This window comes from Puccinia triticina, chromosome 14A (assembly GCF_026914185.1).
Source record: "Puccinia triticina chromosome 14A, complete sequence".
Classification (NCBI taxonomy): Eukaryota; Fungi; Basidiomycota; class Pucciniomycetes; order Pucciniales; family Pucciniaceae; genus Puccinia; species Puccinia triticina.
This window is the reverse complement of record NC_070571.1, coordinates 4,749,336-4,771,401: the sequence shown is the minus strand read 5'-3', so window position 1 is coordinate 4,771,401 and position 22,066 is coordinate 4,749,336. Positions and strand designations below refer to the sequence as shown.

Genomic DNA, 22,066 nt, shown 5'->3' with positions numbered 1-22,066 from the left:
TGGACCGACATGTCAGACAGCTTTTTGTTTTTTGCAGTGTCTTGAATTTTTTTGCATTGGCATTTTTTTTTATACAAATTCATTCTCCAAGATGGCCAGAACTTAAGACCGCACATATTACGCTGCACTTAGCGTACCGGTTTTGTAATTAGCGGTTTCTTGTGGCCGCTACGCTAGTATTACAATGTAGCTTATAATCAGCTACAATTACAGCTACAAAATGTTTGGGAAAAAGTGCATGTTTAGCTACAAATTACAGCTAATTAGCTGTAGCGGCCCGCTAATTAGCTGTAATTTAGCTGTAATTTAGCGTTAGCGGAGCTTAGCGGGTTGATATTACAGCTAAAGCTAACAGCCTGGAAGTTTAGCGGCTCTCAGCTATATTCAATTTCTAGTGGTGCTAATGTAATTAGCGTAATATGTGCGGTCTTGCTGGCAGAAGCCATTTATGGTGTTCAAAATTGCATATGTCACTGTTTACATAAAATCATAAAGCCAATTTTGGCTGGGAGATGTCAGCGTGCATAAAACTTAAAGTGACATCTCCCAGCCAAAATTGCAGTTTGTGATTTTATGCAAAAAAATCTTATGCAATTTTGAACACCATAATTGGATTATTGGTTTCCACTGTGCCACAACCACATATACAGACCAATATGTATATAAATATGTAAATAAGGGCTATTGTGGCAACTCTACCTACTTTCTGCACTGCATGGGTACAAAAGCAATGCCTTTAACCATACAGAAAGGCCATCTGAGGATGTCCTGTGAGTCTTACAGCTTGCTGGATGTCCTTGAAGAGGTTAACGGCTTGTCAAGTGGGCTTGGGTCCCTGCGGGACGGGGCCCGTTGACTCAGTTAAGTTAGAGTGATTTGCGGAGATGCTCTGAAATGCTGTTCTGACTCTCCTGGGCACCTAACCAACCCCCAATCAAGTCAGAGAGGAGCATGATAGAGAGAGCACAAAAGGCAGCATGTAAACAGCTTGACCAACTCTTCAGGGCACCTAACCGACCCCCTGTTGAGTGATAAAGAAGTTGCCAAGAATGATGGGGGGGTAGAAGAGGTATATATAGGAACCAGGCTGCTCTCCTGCCTGGTGAGGTACTTGTACTATTACAGGATTTATAACCAATCCTGACACTGACATGTGTTTGAGTACTCCTACCATTGTATACATACACTGATACAGACTGATACTGATCCCACATGTTTGGCGGATGCTCAAAGCGGAAGCAAGGAAAGATGGCTAGATTCAAAACATGAAACGTGATTGACCAGAATTTCTGGTTCAGAGCCATTTTTGTCTAGGAGTGTTGGCTCAGGCACCATGTTTGGCTAGGAATGTTGGCTCAGAGCCATGGTGGCTGTTTTGAACAATGGCTGCTTTGTTGGTTCATTTGTCCATTTTGTCGTGGATTCACCGGCATTTCACAAAAAAAAACATGAATTTGGCCGTTTTTGTTGGTCCAGCGCCTCCATATTAAAGTGAGAGCAAGTACATTGGACTGGAGTGGGGATACAATGATATTGAAAGAAAATCAATCCTGCTATGCCGAATTGGAGTAGTCATATCTAAGATGGACAAAAAACAAAGAATCAGCTGGATGGTATGGAGGCTTGGAGTCAACTTGTTGGCCAACATCTTTTGATTTTCAGAATTTTAATTCTTGGTGTAAATTTTTGAGTCCCACCACCTGAACCTGGAATCCAGTGGTCAAATATTGATTCCACTGCCAAACTGGCCAGATTTGACAGAGTCTGTAATGATTCCCCAGTCATACTCTAACTTAACTAAGTCCCTCCTTGGGGGAGCAAAGCAACATCCGAAGGAGGGACTTATGACTTATGTCACACTTCTTGCCTGAGAGATTGGGGCTTTTGTGGCTTTTTATGCCATTTTTTCCTTTCTCCCTTCACACCGAAAAAACTAGGCAGCCTCTGCTGGAGCCCTGAAGGGTCAAGATAGCTGAACATCTTGGCTTTGTGTCCCTGTCCTCATGATGAGGATTGGATGCAGGGGCTGCAGTGGCCAAGGCCTCTTAACCAGAGCATGGAGAGCTTGGTTCCTGTGTAATTGAATTGAGAAACCATACTGTTTTCCGTGGTCAGTTCAATCCGCACAGCATACAGCTCAAGGAACCTTGAAAATACATAACTTTGAAGGGTCATGGAGCAAAAATGGTTGGACTTCCAGGAACATGTGTAGTGGCAAAAGATAGGGAAGAGGGAGACGAGTTTGATGATCCAAAGTGCATGCCTGGGGCCCTTTGGGAACAGGGTCAAAAATTGAAAGGCACAAAATTGCCTGCAAAAACATTTGGAAGATCGGAATCTCTCAGGCCAAAATGTGGACATTAGTCCCAAGTCCCTCCTTCGAAGGTTGCGCTTTGCGCAAGGGCACTTCGCGCCAGCCCAGGCTGTACCAGGGCCCTCCAAAGTGGGGGACTTGTGTTAAGTTAGAGTCATACTGGCCAAGTAATCTGCCTGGGTGCCAAAGAAGATTCCATGATAATCACATGGCTCATGTACACCACAGGTGGACTTCTGGAGTTTGAATCCAGTAAAAATACTGGACGGTGGCAAAGACCAAAAGCCAATTGGAATGTGTCCAACATGGTCAAAAAAACAAAAGCCAATCAGAATGCTTCCAGTATGGTTGAAGGACCGGAATCATTCCAATTGCAATTCGGGTTAAACCCAAACCCAAGAAAAAAAAATTCACATTGGAATGAAGTCAAAGAAGTTTTGACTGCATTCCAGGAAATACAGACTGGAATCTCATTCCAGTATTTTTCCTGGATTTTTCCCAGATCATTTGTGTATATGACTGATCAAGCCTCACAGATGCAGGCTCATATACACAAATTACGCCATTCACCATATGGCCGTTTGTCTAGCGTAGTGGTCTTGCAAGGAAGCTAGCTCCGGTGGGAGCAGATCAGCAACATTCTGCTGGTTCAAACCCCCCTTTTGGCTGGTTAATTTGTTTGGTCCTCATTTTGAGCCAATCACCACCTGCCACAGCCCAGAACCATTCCAAATAGCATTCATAAGCAATTTGGAAGGGCTTAGGCAATCCGTGATATTTTTGGATTGCCCTCCAGTAGATTTCCAGGAAAATTCCAGTGGAAACGTCGACCGTCTGACAACGGTCTCCCCTTGCAGGCTGACACCTCAAAATGATATTGGTTGCCAACCAAAATCATTTTGAAGAACTTCACCTGTGGTGTACATGCTGTAACGGAGGCATACCTTAAGAGCATCTCCAATGGCCCGGGGGGCAGTTGGCCTGTGTTCCCCGGCCCGCAGACACATTTCACAGCAGTCGCGGCTCAGCTCCAATTATGGACTGGCAGTTTAAGCCGCAATCCGACTGAAAGGTCACTCCTCCAGCGCCACACACCAGCACCCACCACCCTCTGCAAGCCTGATTCCGGTCATCAGGATGCATAAATATTGATGACTGGAATGTTCTGGTTGTCAGGACGCATGTATCCTTGATGACCGGAGCAAACCCGGTCATCAAGTGGAGGAAACACTGCTCTTGATGACCAGAATGGACCTGGTCATTAAGGGGAGTGTTTACTCGTCTCAATGAATGGAACGGACCCAGTCATTGAGGAGTGTTTACTCCTCTTGAGACCGGAATGGACCCAGTCATTGAGGGGAGTGTTTACTCCTCTCGATGACCGGAGAGAACCGGTCATCACTCCCCTCGATGACTGGGTCCGTTCTGGTCATTTTTGCTCCTTTTGATGACCGGAGAGAACTGGTCATCAAGGAGAGTTTTTACTCCTCTGGATCATCAGAGAGAACCGGTCAATGAGGGGAGGGTTTACTCCTCTCAATGATCAGAGAGAACCAGTCATCAAGGGGAGTTTTTACTCCTCTTGATGACCGGGAAAGACCCCGTTATCAAGACAAGGCTTGTTGATTCAATTGATGAAGTTTTTTTTTTCTTTTTTTCTTGCTTGGTGAGCTGCAAGTGTTGATACTGTTTCGTCCATTTTTGCAAGGTATGAAGACAAGCGGATGCAGGTGTGTGTGGTCAATTGCGGCCTGGAGGCAACCCGCAGAAGTCAGCAGGTGATTGCGGGTTGGACTGCCCCCGGCAATTTTCCCAGGGTTGTTCCGCGGGTCCGTTAGCGCAAAAAAAAAAGAACCTGGGCGGCCAAAGTTCGCCCCCAAACGCCCAGTCGCGGCTCCGTTAGAGATGCTCTAACCAACCTTTTGATGACCAGAGCAGACCAGTCATTGAGAGAGTGCGTAACCCTCTCAATGAACGGCTTAAACTATGCCGATCAGCAAGGGGAGCTCTTGATGACCGGTAGAAACTATGCCTGTCATTGAGGCGAGCTCTCAATGACCAGTTTATGCCGGGCATCAAGAGGTTTACAAGCAAAATTCTCTCCATGACTGGCGGCAATGACAGGTCTTTCATGGTCATTGAGGGAGTACATCATACATACCTCAATAGCAGAGCTTTTGATGACCAGACCACTCATCAAGAGCTCCCTGCAATGACCGGCATAACAGATCATGAGAGGGATAGTTACATACTCCCTTGATGGCGGGCCTGACCGGTAATTGAGGGGGTTCTCTACTCATTTGATGACCGGTATACATGGACCGTTCATCAAGAGGTTTATCTCCTTGCCAGTTGACCGTTATAGACCAGAAATCAAGGGTATTTTTTACTCCCTCCGGTCTTTGAGAGAAGTACTCTCCATGACCGGTACAATCAGTCTTTGAGAGGAGTACCTTTGATGCCTGGCACAACCATTGTGAGCCTTCAATGACCAATCAGTCACACATTGTTGCTCCATATTATTTCCTCCTTCTATGGTGGCTTATACAGACAATTCATGATGGAAGAAGGAACAAAGCAGAATATGGCTAAGGCCCCGTTTGGACGCATCATAAATGTAGGTGTTATATTGCACAAATCATGAGATAAAAAACAAACTATATTTCAAACTGTGCTACCCAAATATTTTTCAGGGCAAGGTGAGCAACTGGTGTTCTCAACATTTTTTCCAGAGTGAAATAATTTGACCATCTTTGGCTACATAAAGGCAATATTACACTTTATAATGGTTGAGAGTGTAATATTGCTATTATGGCACTGAAGATAGCACAATTTCTTGAATCTGATGAAAAAATTCAGAAGATCAGTTCATCACCTTTCCTGAATCAACATTTGGGTGCCTCATTTTGAACGGTTAGTTTTTTATTTGATGATTTGTGCAATATAACACCTGCATTTATGATGCGTCCAAACGGGGCCTTAGCCATATTCTGCTTTGTTCCTTCTTCCATCATGAATTGTCTGTATAAGCCACCATAGAAGGAGGAAATAATATGGAGCAACAATGTGTGACTGATTGGTCATTGAAGGCTCACAATGGTTGTGCCAGGCATCAAAGGTACTCCTCTCAAAGACTGATTGTACCGGTCATGGAGAGTACTTCTCTCAAAGACCGGAGGGAGTAAAAAATACCCTTGATTTCTGGTCTATAACGGTCAACTGGCAAGGAGATAAACCTCTTGATGAACGGTCCATGTATACCGGTCATCAAATGAGTAGAGAACCCCCTCAATTACTGGTCATGCCCACCATTGAGGGAGTATGTAAATACGCTGGATTCCAGTTTCAGTTGGTGGGACTCAAAAATTTACACCAAGAATGTGTTTCCTCCATCTCAGATCACCAGAGCCAACGCACTCTGGGGTCGCTCTTGCATTTTTCAGACCGTCCAGATTATTCATTTGACAAACAAGTAAATCTTTCATACCCTAACTTTCCTGGTACTATCAAACATTATTTACGCTCCCAGTCAGGTGTTGCATCAGACCCAAGACCATAAGCTAGACAGTTCTTTATCCATTTACACGCTCCTAGTCCAGTGTTGTATTGGACCTGAGACCCAAAACCACATATTACGCTCCAAGTCAAGTACCATATTGGACTTTAGACCCTAAGCTTCTGTCTCCAGGTTGTTACCCCAAGAGACTTTAAAACCCATGTACATCTACCCTCCGTATTTCATTCTTTGTTCTACAAACACGTCCTACATCATCCATAACATGTTGTGTTTTCAATCTTCTAGCTCCCAGTCAGGTGTTGGATTGGACCCAAGACCCAAAGCCACATACATCTTTCCGTGCTCCTAGTCAGGTGTTGTTTTAGACCCAATACCCAAAGCCAAAAATAATTGCTTCACTCTAAATATCACATTTACGCTCCCAGTCAAGTACCGTATCGGACCTTAGACCCTAGGCATCAGCTCAAAGCACGTCCCTTGGTTTCTAAAAGAATTGGAATAACTAAAATTTATTGCTTGTTAGAGTTATAACCACAAGTGTCTAAGTGATAGACAGTAATAGAGCATAGCTACATGTACCTGAAAGCAGAACAAGAAATGCCTGGGCTACTGGGGTGGTTGGGGTTGTTTTGGCTTTAGACAAAGAAAGAAAAGTTGTGAAGGTGGGATGTACGGCGATCCAAGCGCAAGGGACGATCAGGTATGAGCCGGCTATCTGAGTAGCTTGGTTTTGTTCTGGCGGAACGGGTCTGCTGAGTCTTGGGCTGGGGTCGCTGACGCTTCTGTGATCCTGTCAAGCAGGTCTGAGTTGGTCTGGGGTCCAAGATGTTCCGCGAGCTTTCTTTAACAAAAGAAGGTTCAGTCAGTGGAGGACTTCCTGTCAATCTGGGAACCCAGATTTTTCCAGATTTTGCGGGGAAATCTGGGCTTGATCATCCCAAATCCTAGATCTGCCTAGATTTCCCTGCAAAATCTGGGAAAATCTGGGTTTCCAGATCGGCGGGAAGTCCTCCAGTGGAGGACTTCCCGTCACTTTTGAACAGATCTGGAATTCCAGATTTCGCAGGGAAATCTGGAATCTGGAACTCTGGATCACTTTGGGGATCTTCGGGGACCCATATTTCCCTGCAAAATTTGATATCTGGTGGCTCAGATCTGACTTTCCAGATCGACGGGAAGTCCTCCAGTCTCTGTGGAGGATCTGCTATCACCTGGGCTGGGGTACGTACAAGGTTTTAAAGCTTGTTTGCTCTTTTTGCTGGGCTTTGACCTTTAAGGTTCTTGCTGGTTCTGCTTGCATAATCGACGGAGTGATATGCTTTAGCTGACTGTGCCTGGGTTAGGTCTTGGTCTGGGCAAGTGCGGAAGGGTTTACCTGTCCGTGCTGCTGGGTCTGGGCTTAACCGCGCATGCTTCCTTTCTGGTTGCAGCGGGTCTGGGTTCTGGGGACCGCGGAAGGGCTTGCCTTTCAACGCAGCTGAGTTTAACCAAGCAGTTTTCCATAAGGGTTCCTGCTGGTCTCATTGGTCTGTATTCCTACATTTTCTACCCCCAGATGAAGAGATTAATATACCAGCTGACAAGCTCGTATGTTTCCTTTGACCTTCGCTTCTTTCGCTTTGCTACATAATGAGCAAGCTGACATCAATGACACACATTTGCACGCTCTACCACGTTTTTGTTGCGCAATCGCATCTACAAGTCACATCATTTTTGGACACAGGGTCTCATTTAAGGAGTCATTGGCTGAACTCAGCATTTAGCTATCAAATTTCAAATCTCCTTGTGATAAAGCTCCCAGTCAGGTGTCGTATCAGACCAGAGACCCCAAGCTATTCTACTCCGAGTCAGTTGTCAGTTGCATCATAATTTTGGATTCAGTCGCATCAGACTATTTCAAACCCCAGACCGTACCAATATTGACTAGTATCATATTGTCTTTAGGCTCCCTAGTCGCGCCGGTCGCATCAGACTTAAGACCCCAAGCAAAAGTGTACACCATCAACAGATAGTTCACATTCAAAAAAAAAAAAAAAGAGTGACTTGGTCTGTACGTTAACCAGATCAAGATCAGAGGATCTTTGTTTTTCTGCCTCATAGGAGAGCTAGCAGGTGTTTATGAGACGGTCATCCGCATCGTAAACGTTTCGGCAACTCGAAGTGCAAACATTAGATTGAATAATCCTTCCTCCAGGTAAGTTTGTGAAGAGCTAGTTTTTCTGTATCCTTATTCGAACCCTGTCACGGGACACATCATTCAATTCAGAGATAATCTAAGATACATCAATTTACGCGGTAGAAACCATGGTCGAGAAAAGCGTCACGCGGACCGTTGCAGCGAAGCGCACAGGGATGACACGTCAGTCGGCGAGCCCTTACTTCCGACTGTACAGAAACTGGGTAACGCACAAGTTCCCAAAGTGAGGAAAGAGGTGGGAGCAGCTCCGGATGAAGAGTTTCTGTCTCCGGAAGAGGGTGATGACCCGACGCAAAAGGTGGTAACGCTGGCGAACCTGCTGATCTTGATTTGATCACGTCGGTACCAAACCTTCCAAAATCAGTTGTGCCGGACATCATGAAGAAAACAAATGTCCCTCTACCAACCTTAGAGATCACCGATGATTTGGAAGAAGATAGAGCCCACATCGGGCCGAAAATTAAGGAGGCAGAAGGATCTGGTGATGTCATTAGTAAGAAACACCTTGTCAACATATTAAACAAGATGGATTCTCAAGCTCAAAAACCCGCCATATTGAGAGCGGTCTCAGCAACTCCGGTCCTTTTGACGGTGGACGCAAGAATGTTTTTGAAAGACGTGGAGACATAATCAGAGCACGGCTTGGTGTATGCAGTTGGCGCCGTTGCCTCCCATCACGACGCGGCAACGCGGGTGAACCCGTTGATTTAGATTCAGTCGCATTTGTAAAGTTTTAGGACAATGCGAAGCGCGACAACCTAAAACAATGTCGTTTGAATCTGAGCAAACGGCGACCTGACAAGACTTATGAGAACCCGACAACACACCTGCGATGACGCAGGGTTTATTTTTGTGATTGATTTTATTGATGTGATTTTAATGATGAGGGACGTGCGCAAGAGAGGATTGTATTAGTCTCTTCCTCACGAATAATAAGATGTAAACGCGTGAATATATTTCTTGTGATGATGAAAAAGGAGAACAATGATGAATATGGTGAAGTGAACAAAATAGCGAACCTAAAACAATGTCGTTTGAATCTGAGCAAACGGCGACCTGACAAGACTTATGAGAACCCGACAACACACCTACACGAAGATTGAAGATAGTAATGAAGACCGGAAAACAAATATTAGATCAATGAGTAAATACATGAATGAGAAAGAAATGAGAAAGGTATGAGAATCGTACCTGCGATGACGCAGGGTTTATTTTTGTAATTGATTTTATTGATGTGATTTTAATGATGAGGGACGCGCGCAAGAGAGGATTTTATCTATATTAGAGAGGGGAAAAAGGAATGGGAGGAGTAGGATGATGATGAGGAAAGTTAGCGGTTAGTTTGGGTAATCCGTAATCTTGATGATGTTGATGAAAAAGTGATTCTGCTTACTAGTCTCTTCCTCACGAATAATAAGATGTAAACGCGTGAGGAAAAGACCAGCAAGGTTGGCGGCGCGGGGAAATGCTTTTGATGTCGGTGGAAAAACGCGGTTAGGGTTATGACCAATACTTTTTCCGATGCTGGTGAGAATTGAATTTACTTGCTGCGTATTCATAATCAGATCCGGGGTATTCATGGTCTAACAGCATTGGAGCAAAAACTTTCAAAATCTGTTGTGGCGAGTCAAGAAGACAACCAATGTCCCGCCCCCCACTCTAGAAAGCCCGGCAACTTGGAGGAAGTAAGAGATCAGAGTGGGCGAAGATTAAAGGAGCCAAAGAAGCTGGAGATGTCATCGTCAAGAAGCATCTGGTCAACAAACTGAACAATGTGAACGAAGCGTAGTGAACATATTGATTTCGTCTTTTATGGTTCCGGTCCATGAGAACTAACATACATTATGTGTTCTCTTGATCCTTGTCATTAGGCAATAAGCCAATAGACCAATCGCGTTTGATCATCAATCAAATTTGCTGCGATATATCGTGATTAGAATATGTTGTTAACTTGATAAAAATGGTAGAAAATGAGTGTCACTAGAGCAGTTGCCGCGAAATGCAAAGACGCAACCACGCGCCGCAACGATAACGCGACAGCAGAATCTTTTACCGTGGCATGGTAGCCAAATCAGGAGGTACTAATGTGCTGGTGTAGCGAATAAAAACATGGCACAAGAGTTTGTGTTGCCTGATGAGGGGGAATATTTGACTCAGCAAGGTGAGATTGAGAGTCAATGCCAAACTGTTCGTTTACTATCATTCCAAATAATAGTAAATTATTCTTGGTTTTGTACCGTTACGGGGGTCAACCCAAAGACACTCTAGATTTAGAATCCTTTGTCTCGGTTCCAAAGCAGTCAAGAGACACGATTGATGAGGTTCTCAAGGTCACGAGCATACCACCACCGGTGATAGAAGCCTCTGACAATTTGTATGAAGAGAAAACACATTTCTAGGAAATAAAAGCGGCTCAAGCGGATTCTCACAAAGCACTTGAACAATGTGCTAGCGTCAATGGAATAGGTGGTTTCAAAACCCATCAGGCTGAGAACGGTTTCAGCCGAACTTAACTAAGTCCCTACTCCGTTGCGGGCCGTGCAGCGTTTGGCTGGTTGCGAAGCGACCCCGACCGGAGGGAGGGACTTATATATTAAAACCCTAACTTAACAAAGTCCCTCTATTTGAGGGGGGACACTGTCCCGCCGGGACCCTCCGAAGGAGGGACTTACACCCAATTTCCAAGTTTGGGCTGACAGAATCAGAACTATGTCTTTTTTCAAACGTTTCTGGCTTCACCCTTTCCCATTGGGCAGCAAAGTTTTGGGGGAACAAAAGATTCCCAAGATCAAGGAGAACCTCTCCAAATTTTTCTGAATTTTTTGAGGCCTTCAGAACCCCTCAGATCCATTTTTTGTGACTGTCTGTGGTCCGCTTCATCCTATATTACAAAGTTCACACTGTACAGAATCCAAACCTCATGATGTGCCAAGGGACATTGCAGATCAAGAAGACAGGTTGGGGATAGGTGGGTATAGTACATGGATAAAGAAGACTTTGGTCATCATGGAAATCCAAACAATAATGAAATCGGACAGGAAATGGATGGGTGAGAGCAGTTTTAAAAAAGTTCCCACCAAAAAACCAAATGCTGTCAGCCTGTAAGTCCGTTTAGCGCGCAAGTCCCTCCCTCTGGTCAGCGCAATGCAACCAGTGTTTTACCACTCCACCTGTAGGAGGGTGGGACTTAGTTAAGTTAGATTTCTCGCGTGAGACGATTCCAAGGTTTGGTTGGGAGCGGCCTTGTTTCCATCGCCACACCTTCAATATTTCCAAGTTTCTTTCTAGGTTCTAGCACATAATAGATCTACATAAGCTTGATTTTTCTATATTTTTTTTACTGCAAAATCTTGTTTGCATCCACGGAAAAAAAAAAATTGAAATTCCAGAATTTCAACTTTGGTACTTGAGGCCCATATGACAAGGACTGAGCGCAATCACACTACAAAGATATTTATGCTTAACGGGGACCTTGGTAATGAAACTACCAAGGAGTTCAAATCACACGGTAACTCTCAAAACTTCATCCATCCAATCACCCAATTGAAATACACAATCACACTCCTCAGCCTTCCAATAAATCACGATGCTCCCGCCCCCCGACTAACCTGCCGATCTGACAACTGAGGCGTCAAAAGTGTCCTATATTTGCAAGGTGATTAAATCACTAAACCTGACCCCAAAGAGATTTTTTCTTGCTTTTGTGGAGCAAGAAGACATTGAAATAGTCAGCAGGAGTCGGCTTTGGGTTCATTTTTGTGAGATTGATCGCTGGGATTCCAAGGTTTCTTTTCTCCTCTACCTACATATGTAGCTTGTTTGATTTAGTAAGTGTCATGTACGAGTATGAGGAAAACACTTACCTGATTATCACCAAGTGAGTCCAGCGGGTTCAATACAAGCACAATTGGCACCAGGAAAAATCAGTAGTCACTAGATGACAACTGACATGACACCTGCTCCAGCTGGCTATCCAGCCTCTAGTGCAATTTTCACGAGCTGATCCTCAGCTTTGTCCCAGGCACAGCTGCCTCCAGTCTTGGCACAGGACAAGCCACTGCTCAGCCTTTGCCTGAGCAAGAACGGGCATTGATAAATGCACACCTGTCCTCCGGGGGCACGCCCACGACCACGCCCTTCGAACAGGGCGTGTGGGACCGCGCACCCTTTATCAAGGGCGTGCACCGTGCCTGCTCGCCGAGAGCCCCTCGGTGGGCAGGCGCAAGTACATATACCTGCTCGCCGAGAGCCCCTCGGCGGGTATGGTGTATGTATCCCTGCTCGCCGACAAGGATAACTCTCGGCGAGCAGGTATACAAACACCTGCCCGCCGAGCCTGCTCACGGAGAGCCCCTCGGCGGGCAGGTGCATCTATACCTGCTCGCCGAGAGAAATCCTCGGCGAGCAGGCATACAGATCCCACCTCGCCGAGAGCCTCTCGGCGAGCAGGTATACATATACCTGCCCACCAAGCCTGCTCACCAAGAGCCCCTCGGCGGGCAGGTGCATTTATACCTGCTCGCCGAGAGAAATCCTCGGCGAGCAGGCATACATATCCCACCTCGCCAAGAGCCTCTCGGCGAGCAGGTATAGTTGAACCTGCCCGCCGAGGGGCTCTTGGCGAGAAGGTATACTTGAACCTGCCCGCCGAGGGGCTCTTGGCGAGCAGGCTCGGCGGGCAGGTGTTTGTATACCTGCTCGCCGAGAGTTATCCTTCTCGGCGAGCAGGCAAGGCTCTCGGCGAGCGGGGATATGTATGCCTGCTCGCCGAGAGGTGTATGCCTGCTCGCCGAGGATTTCTCTCGGCGAGCAGGTATACATGCACCTGCCCGCCGAGCCTGCTCACCAAGAGCCTCTCCGCGGGCAGGTGCAAGTATACCTGCTCGCCGAGAGGCTCTTGGCGAGGTGGGATATGTATGCCTGCTCGCCGAGGATTTCTCTCGGCGAGCAGGTATAAATGCACCTGCCCGCCGAGGGGCTCTCGGTGAGCAGGCTCGGTGGGCAGGTGTATGTATACCTGCTCGCCGAGAGGCTCTCGGCGAGGTGGGATCTGTATGCCTGCTCGCCGAGGATTTCTCTGCGCGAGCAGGTATACATGCACCTGCCCGCCGAGGGGCTCTCGGTGAGCAGGCTCGGCGGGTAGGTGTTTGTATACCTGCTCGCCGAGAGTTATCCTTCTCGGCGAGCAGGCAAGGCTCTCGGCGAGCAGGTGCATGTATACCTGCTCTCCGAGAGGCTCTCGGCGAGGTGGTATCTGTAACTGCCCGCCGAGGGGCTCTCGGCGAGCAGGTATACTTGCATCTGCCCGCCGAGGAGCTCCCGACGAGCCATGGTGCACGCCCGTGAACGCCCATGTGGGGGCGTGCACGCCCTCGCACGCCCATACAGGGGTGTGCATGCCCTTTCGCCCTTTATCAAGGGTGTGCGGTCCCACACGCCCTTTTCAAAGGGCGTGGGCGAGGGCTTGCCTCCGGGGGACGGGTGTGTGTCTATCAACACCCGTTCTTGCTCAGGCAAAGGCTGAGCAGTGGCTTGTCCTGTGCCAAGACTGAGGGGCAGCTGGGCCTGGGCCAAGGCTGAGCAGCAGCTTTGCCTGGGACAAAGCTGAGGAGCAGCTTGTGAAAATTGCAAGCTAGAGGCTTCAGCTGTGCCAAAATGGGCACTGAGCTGTGTGCCAGCCAGCCCTGAACTAGCAGATGGAGTAGCTTTGGAGCTGAAACCAGAGCTGTGTTATGTCAGTTGTCATCAACTGACTACTTTTTTTTCCTGGTGTGGCTTCTTGTATTTGGGAAATAAATTCCAATACATCTTGGCAATGCGACTCTTCCCAACTCCCATTCCGGCAAGAACAAAGGTATCCCGGCAATGAATCAGATCAATAACCGAGTCTAGCTGGATTAGTTTTGGCGCCTGGGATCCATAAATTGCCGCTGATCAATTATTCAGCATCTCTATCTTTTTCTTGTGGGTCATCTCAACAATTTTCATATTCAAGGTGAGCTGGCCTGCTTTGTTCTTCAGAACTCGCCCAGATTCTCCTGACAATGGCTCTTTGGTGCTGTTGACTGATACTTCTTCAAAGGGCAAGGGATCTTTGGTTATAATATTGAGCGGCAACGATCCAAGCAAATCTGAGTGATCATCCTCTCCGGAAAGGGGCAAGGGGGCCTCATCGATCTGGCTGCCCGCCATGGTGATCTCAAGGAATAGTCGTGAGTTTCTCCGGCAGTTGATTTTTGCCAACTTCTCCTTACTTTGATCAAGGTGCTGTGTGCGGACTTGGACTTTCTTTTGATGATCATTTAGCTCCCCTCTACGTGATTTCTGTTTTGTTAATCCATGGAGGACGCGCCGTAGCTGTACATTGTTCAGAGGCTGAGTTCTATGAGGGTTTTTAGCCCTTACTCAGCTTCCTAGGGGAGCCCGACCTTGTTGCTAATGCAACCAGCTCCAGGCTCCCCGATGTGTGGGTTGGCTGCGTGAGGAGCCTACTCATCCTTGGATTAGAAAGGCGCGCCGCAGCCGCTCTTTTGTCCAGGGCGCCCGCGTATTCTTATCACGGTGGGCCTTGAGTGGCAACTCCTCCGCAAGACAGCTTTTAGCGCCTAGCAGGAGGCTTCTTGAGGAGGGCCTAATGTGAGCCCCCTTCAGGCTGCCCTCTCTTCTGTTCCTTCTGCTTCTCTCTTTCTTTCCTTCTCTTTCCTTGTCTCTCTTTCTTCTTCTCTTTACTCTTTCCTTTCTCTGAATAACCGTGTTGTTTTCTTTATGAAGGGCGGGTGGGTGGCCAAAAATTTCTGAGAATGAGTGATACGCGCTGGTTGAGGAAATAGCGAATGAATGGTAACGAATGCCAGACAAACCTGTCCCAACCTGAAGGTTTAAATACCTTCGAGTCCTCTAGGTCCCTTGGGGAGTGGGTGCCTCTCGTGGGTTCTGGCCTCGATGGTTTGGGTCAACCACGCGTATATCCGGGCCTTTGCAAGCGCGCGTATCTCCTCAGGCGAAACCAGTCCGCGCGGTGTCGGTTCCCAACGTGTCTTGGGGTTAGATCCTTTGTCACCGCAGGTTTGGGGGCAGGCGCAGGCCATGGACTTAGGCCACCTATGCTGCGCGCCGGTAACCCCCAATTATTCTTAGTCATCATTATCATGTGATGTTGTTAATTATAATCCTTCTGCTTAATTAATTGGAAGAATTTACTTGAATTTCTTGTTTTCTGTTTTCAAAAATCAAGGAGGGGGAAAACAACAATAAAAGAAATACTGATAAATCACAAGCATGGTAAAAATTGAAAAAAACAAGATCACAAAAAATTATGATGAGGAACATGGAAGGGAGGAAAGGAAGTATCAAAAGTGACCTTTATATCACGCTTGGCTCACGCGGGCTTTGTGTTTTAGTGTATAAGCCTCTCTGGTGAGACTGGGCTGCCGCCCAGACCCGCTCACCACAAGTGGCTTAGTTAAGCTTGGGTTTCAGCAACCCCAATACTCCCAAGGGTGGAACCAAATGTTTCTGGCTGTCTTCATAGGCCATTTCATGTTTCACATGATTTTGACCTGTTGTTCCGTATATCTCTCTTGACCTTGTACTTAATAAGAAGCCAGTGGACTGTGCAGGTAACTTGCTGCCCTTTGCTGCCAATCTCCTAGTCTATCAGCGATTTCTTGTCAAACAGGTCCAAACACGGCAACTTGCTGCCCTTTGCTGCCAATCTCCTAGTCTATCAGCAATTTTTTGTCAAACGGGTCCGAACCCGGCACACCCTCCATACCTGACTTAGTGATGCTAGGGGGCTGGAAAATTAGCACTTTGCAAGGCTAAGTACAACTGTGCAGTCAATGGTTCTTAAAATTTTACAAACTCTTGGAAGAGAAACTCGGCGCCCTCACCATCACAGGGGAAAGCCTCAAAGGGTTTCTGCATATGGGCCGGCTCCAATTTGTACACAAAGAACGCCGGGAAAATCAACTTGGCGACACTGAGGAGATACATATCAGGGCTCAGAGCATGGCATCACTTCCACTTGGCAACTTCCCCTACAGGACATGACGTTTGCCTAGAGCTGATGCTAAAATCGTCGGCAACGGTCAACGCGACCCTACCAAAGAAGTTGTTGAAACCTTTGGTCATTTGGTGGCAACTCATTGCTGTGATTAACATACATTTTGGGGGGACATATTTCAACCGCGCCGTGGCGGTCCTGGCTCTTGGGCGAACTCACATACAAGAAAAAGACCGGTGTGGTGACCCATTTTGTGGTCAGCTAGTCAGCAGCATCACCGCCGCCAGCAACATCAAGATCAAGACTCCACTCTCTTCTCACTCCTCAAGACTCAAGAACCCCCCCTCCTCAAGATCTGCAAGACCTTCAAGAATTCACCATTTCCCCATATCTCTCCGCGTTTTTCACCCCTCTCTTCCATACTCCTCCACCCCTTCCTTTTCTTTTTTTCCCCATATTCCTTATTTCAAATTTCCTAGCCTCCTTCATCTTTCTTGGTCCTAACACAGCATTGCTGTGGGGTTATTACCCTATTTCATTTATTGTTACCTTTTTCTGTTTGTCCTGAGTGTTCTGCCTGTCTCTTTTCTTTTCTCTTCTTTTCCTCTGGTTCTTTCCCTTCTTCCTGTCTCATTTCATTGTGATTCATCCCTTCTTCTGTGTTTTGCTGTCTCTTTGTTTCTTCCTGCTGTTTTGTGTGTGCGCGCGTGTAGCGCGCAGAGGATGTGATGAAATACATGTGACATGTGGCTCTCCCGGAGTCCAAGTTTGCCAAACTTGGATGATGGGGGAGGCATGGCATTCTGATCCCCAGAATACAGTCCATCAAGAGTTTATTGATCATATCATCAGAGTTCAAACTTTTGGCTCCACCCGCCAATCATTCTTCATCCAAAAGTTTTTCAGACTCCCTTCCTCTGCATCTTTAAGATCACATCTCTCAAGCTCTAAAAACAAAAAAACCGCCGCCAAGGATCCAAACCCCCGGAGAACCTCTCAAAACCACCCCCAACCAAAGCTATCCTCAATCCTTTTTCCGCGCTCATCTCTACGGACCACCGCCACAAGGGCAGCCTAAACAGCAACAATCCCCTCACACGACTGCCGCCACTTAGCACAGACAGGAGTCCCTCACCGGAAGTCTGGCTTACGGCTCCACCCTTTTATCCGCTGCACTCTAACGACCCCTGTCGGAAGTTGGCTCTGAGAGGACTTCCCTGTTCCCATAGTGCCGGAAAACGCTTCTACCTCACAAAACGGGAGGTGGTTTCACAAATTCAAGCCGTCCTCACACAAACAGGTTACCCAAGCGTGCTTGGAAAAAGTTTTTGCGTGGCGCCTCAATGAGGGCCACTTTTAAGGGTGGAGACAGAAGATACATATCTGCACCTTGCTAGCGCAGTAGTAGGTATTATGACTACCGCACATCCCTTACATCTCATTTTATGATGCCACAACATTGCTAAAAATGTCAGTTCACAGAGGATATTCATATTTGAAATTTCACTCAAGTTTTTAGACTGCTGTGATATGTAACAAAAAAGCTATTCAATTAGCCGGGTTTTTCCCCTTGAGACTGCTGCACACCCCTTATATCTCATGTTTTTATGCCACCCCATTGCTGAAAATTTCAGGACACGGAGATTATACAGCTTTTGAATATTCCTGAAATTTTTAGCTTGTTTGGAAATGTAATAAAAAGTTATTTAGTTAGCGGGAATTTTCCTACTAAGCCCACCACGCACTCCCTGAAAATCCTGAAAATTTCAAGGAATGTAGAATATCCACAATTATAAGTGCGCTGAAATTTGTGTGTGGCTGGGGCATGTAAAAAAAAAGTTATCCCCTAAGTATATACCCCAGAAAAGGGGGTATGCAAAAAATAATTAATTATTTAAAATTGGGTTTTTGGTATTCTGATTGCATGATAATTTTTTTCATCATTTAGACAAATTTTGATATTACTTGCGTTGCGTAGAAATGAGTAGAAAAAAAACAGGTACGCACGCGGAAAAGGGGGTACGCAAAAACCGGGTACAAACACGGAAAAACCGGGGACATTTAGTAACCCCCCCCCCAAAAAAAATGAAACCAGTTGAAAAAAAAAAAAAATTGTTCAACCACCAAGCATCTCAGAGTGTCAGCCTTAGAGTCAACACAGTTGACCTAATACTGCCTTTTATCTCCATTTTATATCTAAATGTGTTTATATACTTTTAACCTTAAAACATGAGGATGTTTTGACTTCAGATTCTGATTTCTCATGCAATTTTACCCCTATTTACAACTTATCATTTCTTTGTAACACTACTCCTTCCCTGAGTTCTTGTGTCAGCCTTAGAATCAGCGCAGCTGACCTAAAAGTCTGCCTTTTTCTACATCTTGAATTATTTGAGCACAATAACTCTTAACAAAATGTTGATCTGCAAGCTCTAAGTTCCTCCAATTGGGTCCCGCGACTCAATGAATTAGGTTTAATCTGCCAAGTGTGTAAACTATTGGGTCCTGCAACTCAATGAATTACTATTGGGTCCCGCAACTCAATGAATTACAATTGGGTCCCGCGACTCAATGAGAGTTATGGCGCGCATGCGCAGTTGTGACGTGGCAGTGCTACCAGGCGTGCCAACCACTTGTACATGTGTAATTATGTAAGCAAACTGTGTGAAGTCAGGATCTCCCTTGCCTGAGGAGGATTGACAGACTTCAGACACCAGATCCACACCCCAGATAACCCCAGGGTCACCACCAAAGAGATTACCACGCTCCCAGTATACCTACCGTCACAGGCGCCTAGGATATTGACAGTAAGCTCTTTCACTGACCTTGATTATCCAGAGTGAAACTCTGTTGCTCTTGACTGCTTCTTCTTTTTCTTTAACTCTTTAAATCATAAAAAGATCAAAAGATGTCTTTGATTGAGACCTATAAAATCAGAGCAGAGTAGTAACCCTAATTTTGAAACCCACCAACGTTTCCTTGTTGTGAGTGGAAGCTGTTCCACTCTCTTAGCCTTGCACAGCTGGCATCCAACTCCAGGTTGAGGATATCCCAGATCAATAATTAAAAGACTTTAAGTCTAGGCCTGATCTTCTCTTTTTCTCTCTCTCTGTTTGTATTTCTTTATCCCAAGAAATCCAACCAGATTCCCCCCATTTCTTCTTGTGTCTTGTAGTCACATAAGAGACTCAGGCTCACACAGAGGCCGTCCAAAATCGGCGAGACTGTAAATCTTGAGGTCGCTGGTTTGATCACAGCTTGGGGGACCAAATGTGGAACTCCGTCTGTGCGGGGGCCGGCGGCAGTTGTTGGAGGGATGGGTGTTCTTTGAGATGAATTCCCTCCGGGTGGTTGGTTGGATAGAGCAATGAGGTTTGAATGGTGTTGAGTGTATGTTGGCGGTTTTGTTGTTTGAGGAAGGGAAAGTGCTTGGAAAGAAGAAAGGGAGAAGCTCTCCGAGGATCAATAAGATTCAGGATTGTGTTTTGGAGGGCGCCAGATGAGGATTGATAAACTCTGATGGATTTCTGAATGGGATTAGTTAGGTTCCATGCCCCCTTTCCTCTGAGTTTGTGGGTGAACTCAGACTCCAGGAGGCTCTGTGCACTGCAGATCCATCATCAAGCCCTGCACACATGCACGCACAAGAAAAGAAAACAGAGCACACACAGAAACAAAGGGAACAAAACCAAACACAAACAAGAAGAAATAAAACCAACCCTCCACACTGAGCCCATCCAACACGCTGTAAGACTCAAAAGTGTTCCTGAGAACCTTTTGCTGAATGGAGAAGGGGATGGTGGAGGTGCAAACTCTGCCCTTCTATGCTATCAGTCAACAAGACCCACCAAGCTATGCTTGGCAAGTTTTTTTTTTAATCAAGTGATAGGGTAGGTTGGCTCAAGATGAGTTGTTTGATTGACAAGGTATAGAGCTGATGATTTATATTATAAGGGTTGGTTGTAATTGGTAAGGGTGAATGTTGGGATGACTGTGATTGGTGAGTGATGAACTGAGGGGCTGACAACTGGGGAGGAGAGAGCTCCTTATATAGACAAAAGTGGAGCCCCAGAGGGCTTGTGGGTTAGGGTTTCAACTAATCTAGACAACAGTGCGAGGGATTTTAGCTGGTGAGAGTAGATACAAATGATGTCATAATGTGTCAGGGGTACATAAATGATGTCATCAGAATGCAGTAGGGCCGCATGAAGGCTGTGTAAAGTGACAGTAGACTGCATGAGCTGACAGGTGGATGCAGGGGGTGCATAAATGAAGTCTGAGGCTGCAGAGTCAGTGTGTGATGACATCATAATATGGAAATAGAAGGGTACTTGATAATATGTAATGACTGTAGTCTGATGGGGGGATGTATGTTTGTATCCTGTGATGTGTATAAGCATAATGCTGTGATCCTTGACTTGAGGCTTGTGACAGGCTGGTGACTGGGTATGTTGAACGTGTAATTGGTGTCCAGTGTCCAAAGAAGTGTAGGTTCTAATCCAGCGGGGTTCCGGTGATGCTTCCAGTGGTGACTAGGGGTAAAATTAGCCGTAGAATCCATTTCTGAGGTTTTTTTTGATGGTATCTTGAGGCTTATTGTGAGTACATATGTAGTATAGAAAAAACTTTTGATTTTTTACTTTTCCGTCTACCACAACGCGCAGTAGTGAAACCAGAAAAAAAAACACAAAGACAACCAGCTGAAATCCTGAAGAGGTCTTGAAGGTCTGCGCGCTGTGCCGCAAAGATCTTGAGAAAGACTTGGACTTGAATCTTGATGTCTGGCTCCTAGGGACGCAACCAGCCGCGCGCCTGCCGGGAAATAATGTGAACTGAGACTCTGCGTGTACCATGCAGCACACCAAACTGCCCCAAAGGGTCACTTCTGCCCAAAGGAAGCAGCTCAGCATACCCCCAAAAACGGGCCTTCTCCCAAAGGAGATCAACACAGGCTCTTTCACAAAGGATCTCAAGAAGGTTCCTCTCCCAAAGGAGCTCAGAAACCACTCCCAAGGTAGCATGGGACCCCTAAAGGATTCCTGTCCAGCCAATGCTTTCTCAAAGTGGCACCAGGACTGGGTCCTTTTATATTGGCCAACGCACACCCGCACACCGAGTCCAGCATCTCCCTGCCTCAAGACACAAAATGAAAGACCAAACCTTCCTTCCTGCTACAACACCCCAATCCATTTGCCCCAAACAAGTTTCAATCACTCAATTGACTCCCATTGGTTTGATCAATCACGTGATTAATTTGTGCATCATATGTTGGTTTGGTACCTCATTTTTCCTCTGTGATTTCCTTGATGATCCTGATCTGCCTGCAGTATTCAAAACCAGCTCTTCCAATTTATATTTGCAACCTTCATGTGTGGTAGGCCAATGCAGTTTGGTAGAAGATGTCTGGGTTTCACCCTTCAAGGAGAGAAAACAACCACTGGTGTTGTCAAAACCAGTGTATCACCCAGAACGCACGCTATGAACGTTGTTCCAAACAACCCAGAATCTGATATCCCATCCCCATCCACATTCAACCCAACCCATTTGACAAGTTGGTTGATGTAAGTCCCAAAGAATTTAAATTTAATATTCCCATTGCAATGAGCCACCAAACATGTGAATTTCCCAGATATTTTATGTGTCATTGTGATAAATCATGATACGTTATCCATGGAGGATTCAATGATACCACATGCCTTTACACAGTGACCATCAGCAAGTCAAGAGAAACGCAATTTGGGCTTGAATGGATAAAAGCCAACTTAATGATCACTGATCTGCCTCCTTCAACTACCCAACAGTCTCAGGACACAGCCAGAAAAAAATGGCTACCAACCGCCGGCCTACTTGGTCCATGTACACAATTGGACCATTTGAAATAATTGACTTAGTAAGCACTTCAATACTTGCATGCATCATACTTAGGAATCCACATCAATTTGGTGTGTTTTGCTAACACATATGTTTTTTTTATTGTGATGTGTGACTATACTAACAGGCGCCAAATGAAATTCCCACTGGGCGTAATTATGG

General features: G+C 46.1%; 1 protein-coding gene across 1 annotated transcript; it reads left to right on the top strand.

Moving 5' to 3' along the window:
* Positions 1-8,135: 8,135 nt before the first annotated feature.
* PtA15_14A427 (uncharacterized protein) lies at positions 8,136-8,362 on the top strand (the record flags this gene model as incomplete). Its single annotated transcript, XM_053163142.1, has 2 exons — positions 8,136-8,162; positions 8,225-8,362. The coding sequence occupies 2 exons, from the start codon at positions 8,136-8,138 to the stop codon at positions 8,360-8,362; spliced, it is 165 nt and encodes a 54-aa protein (XP_053027098.1).
* Between the last annotated feature and the right edge of the window lie 13,704 nt (positions 8,363-22,066).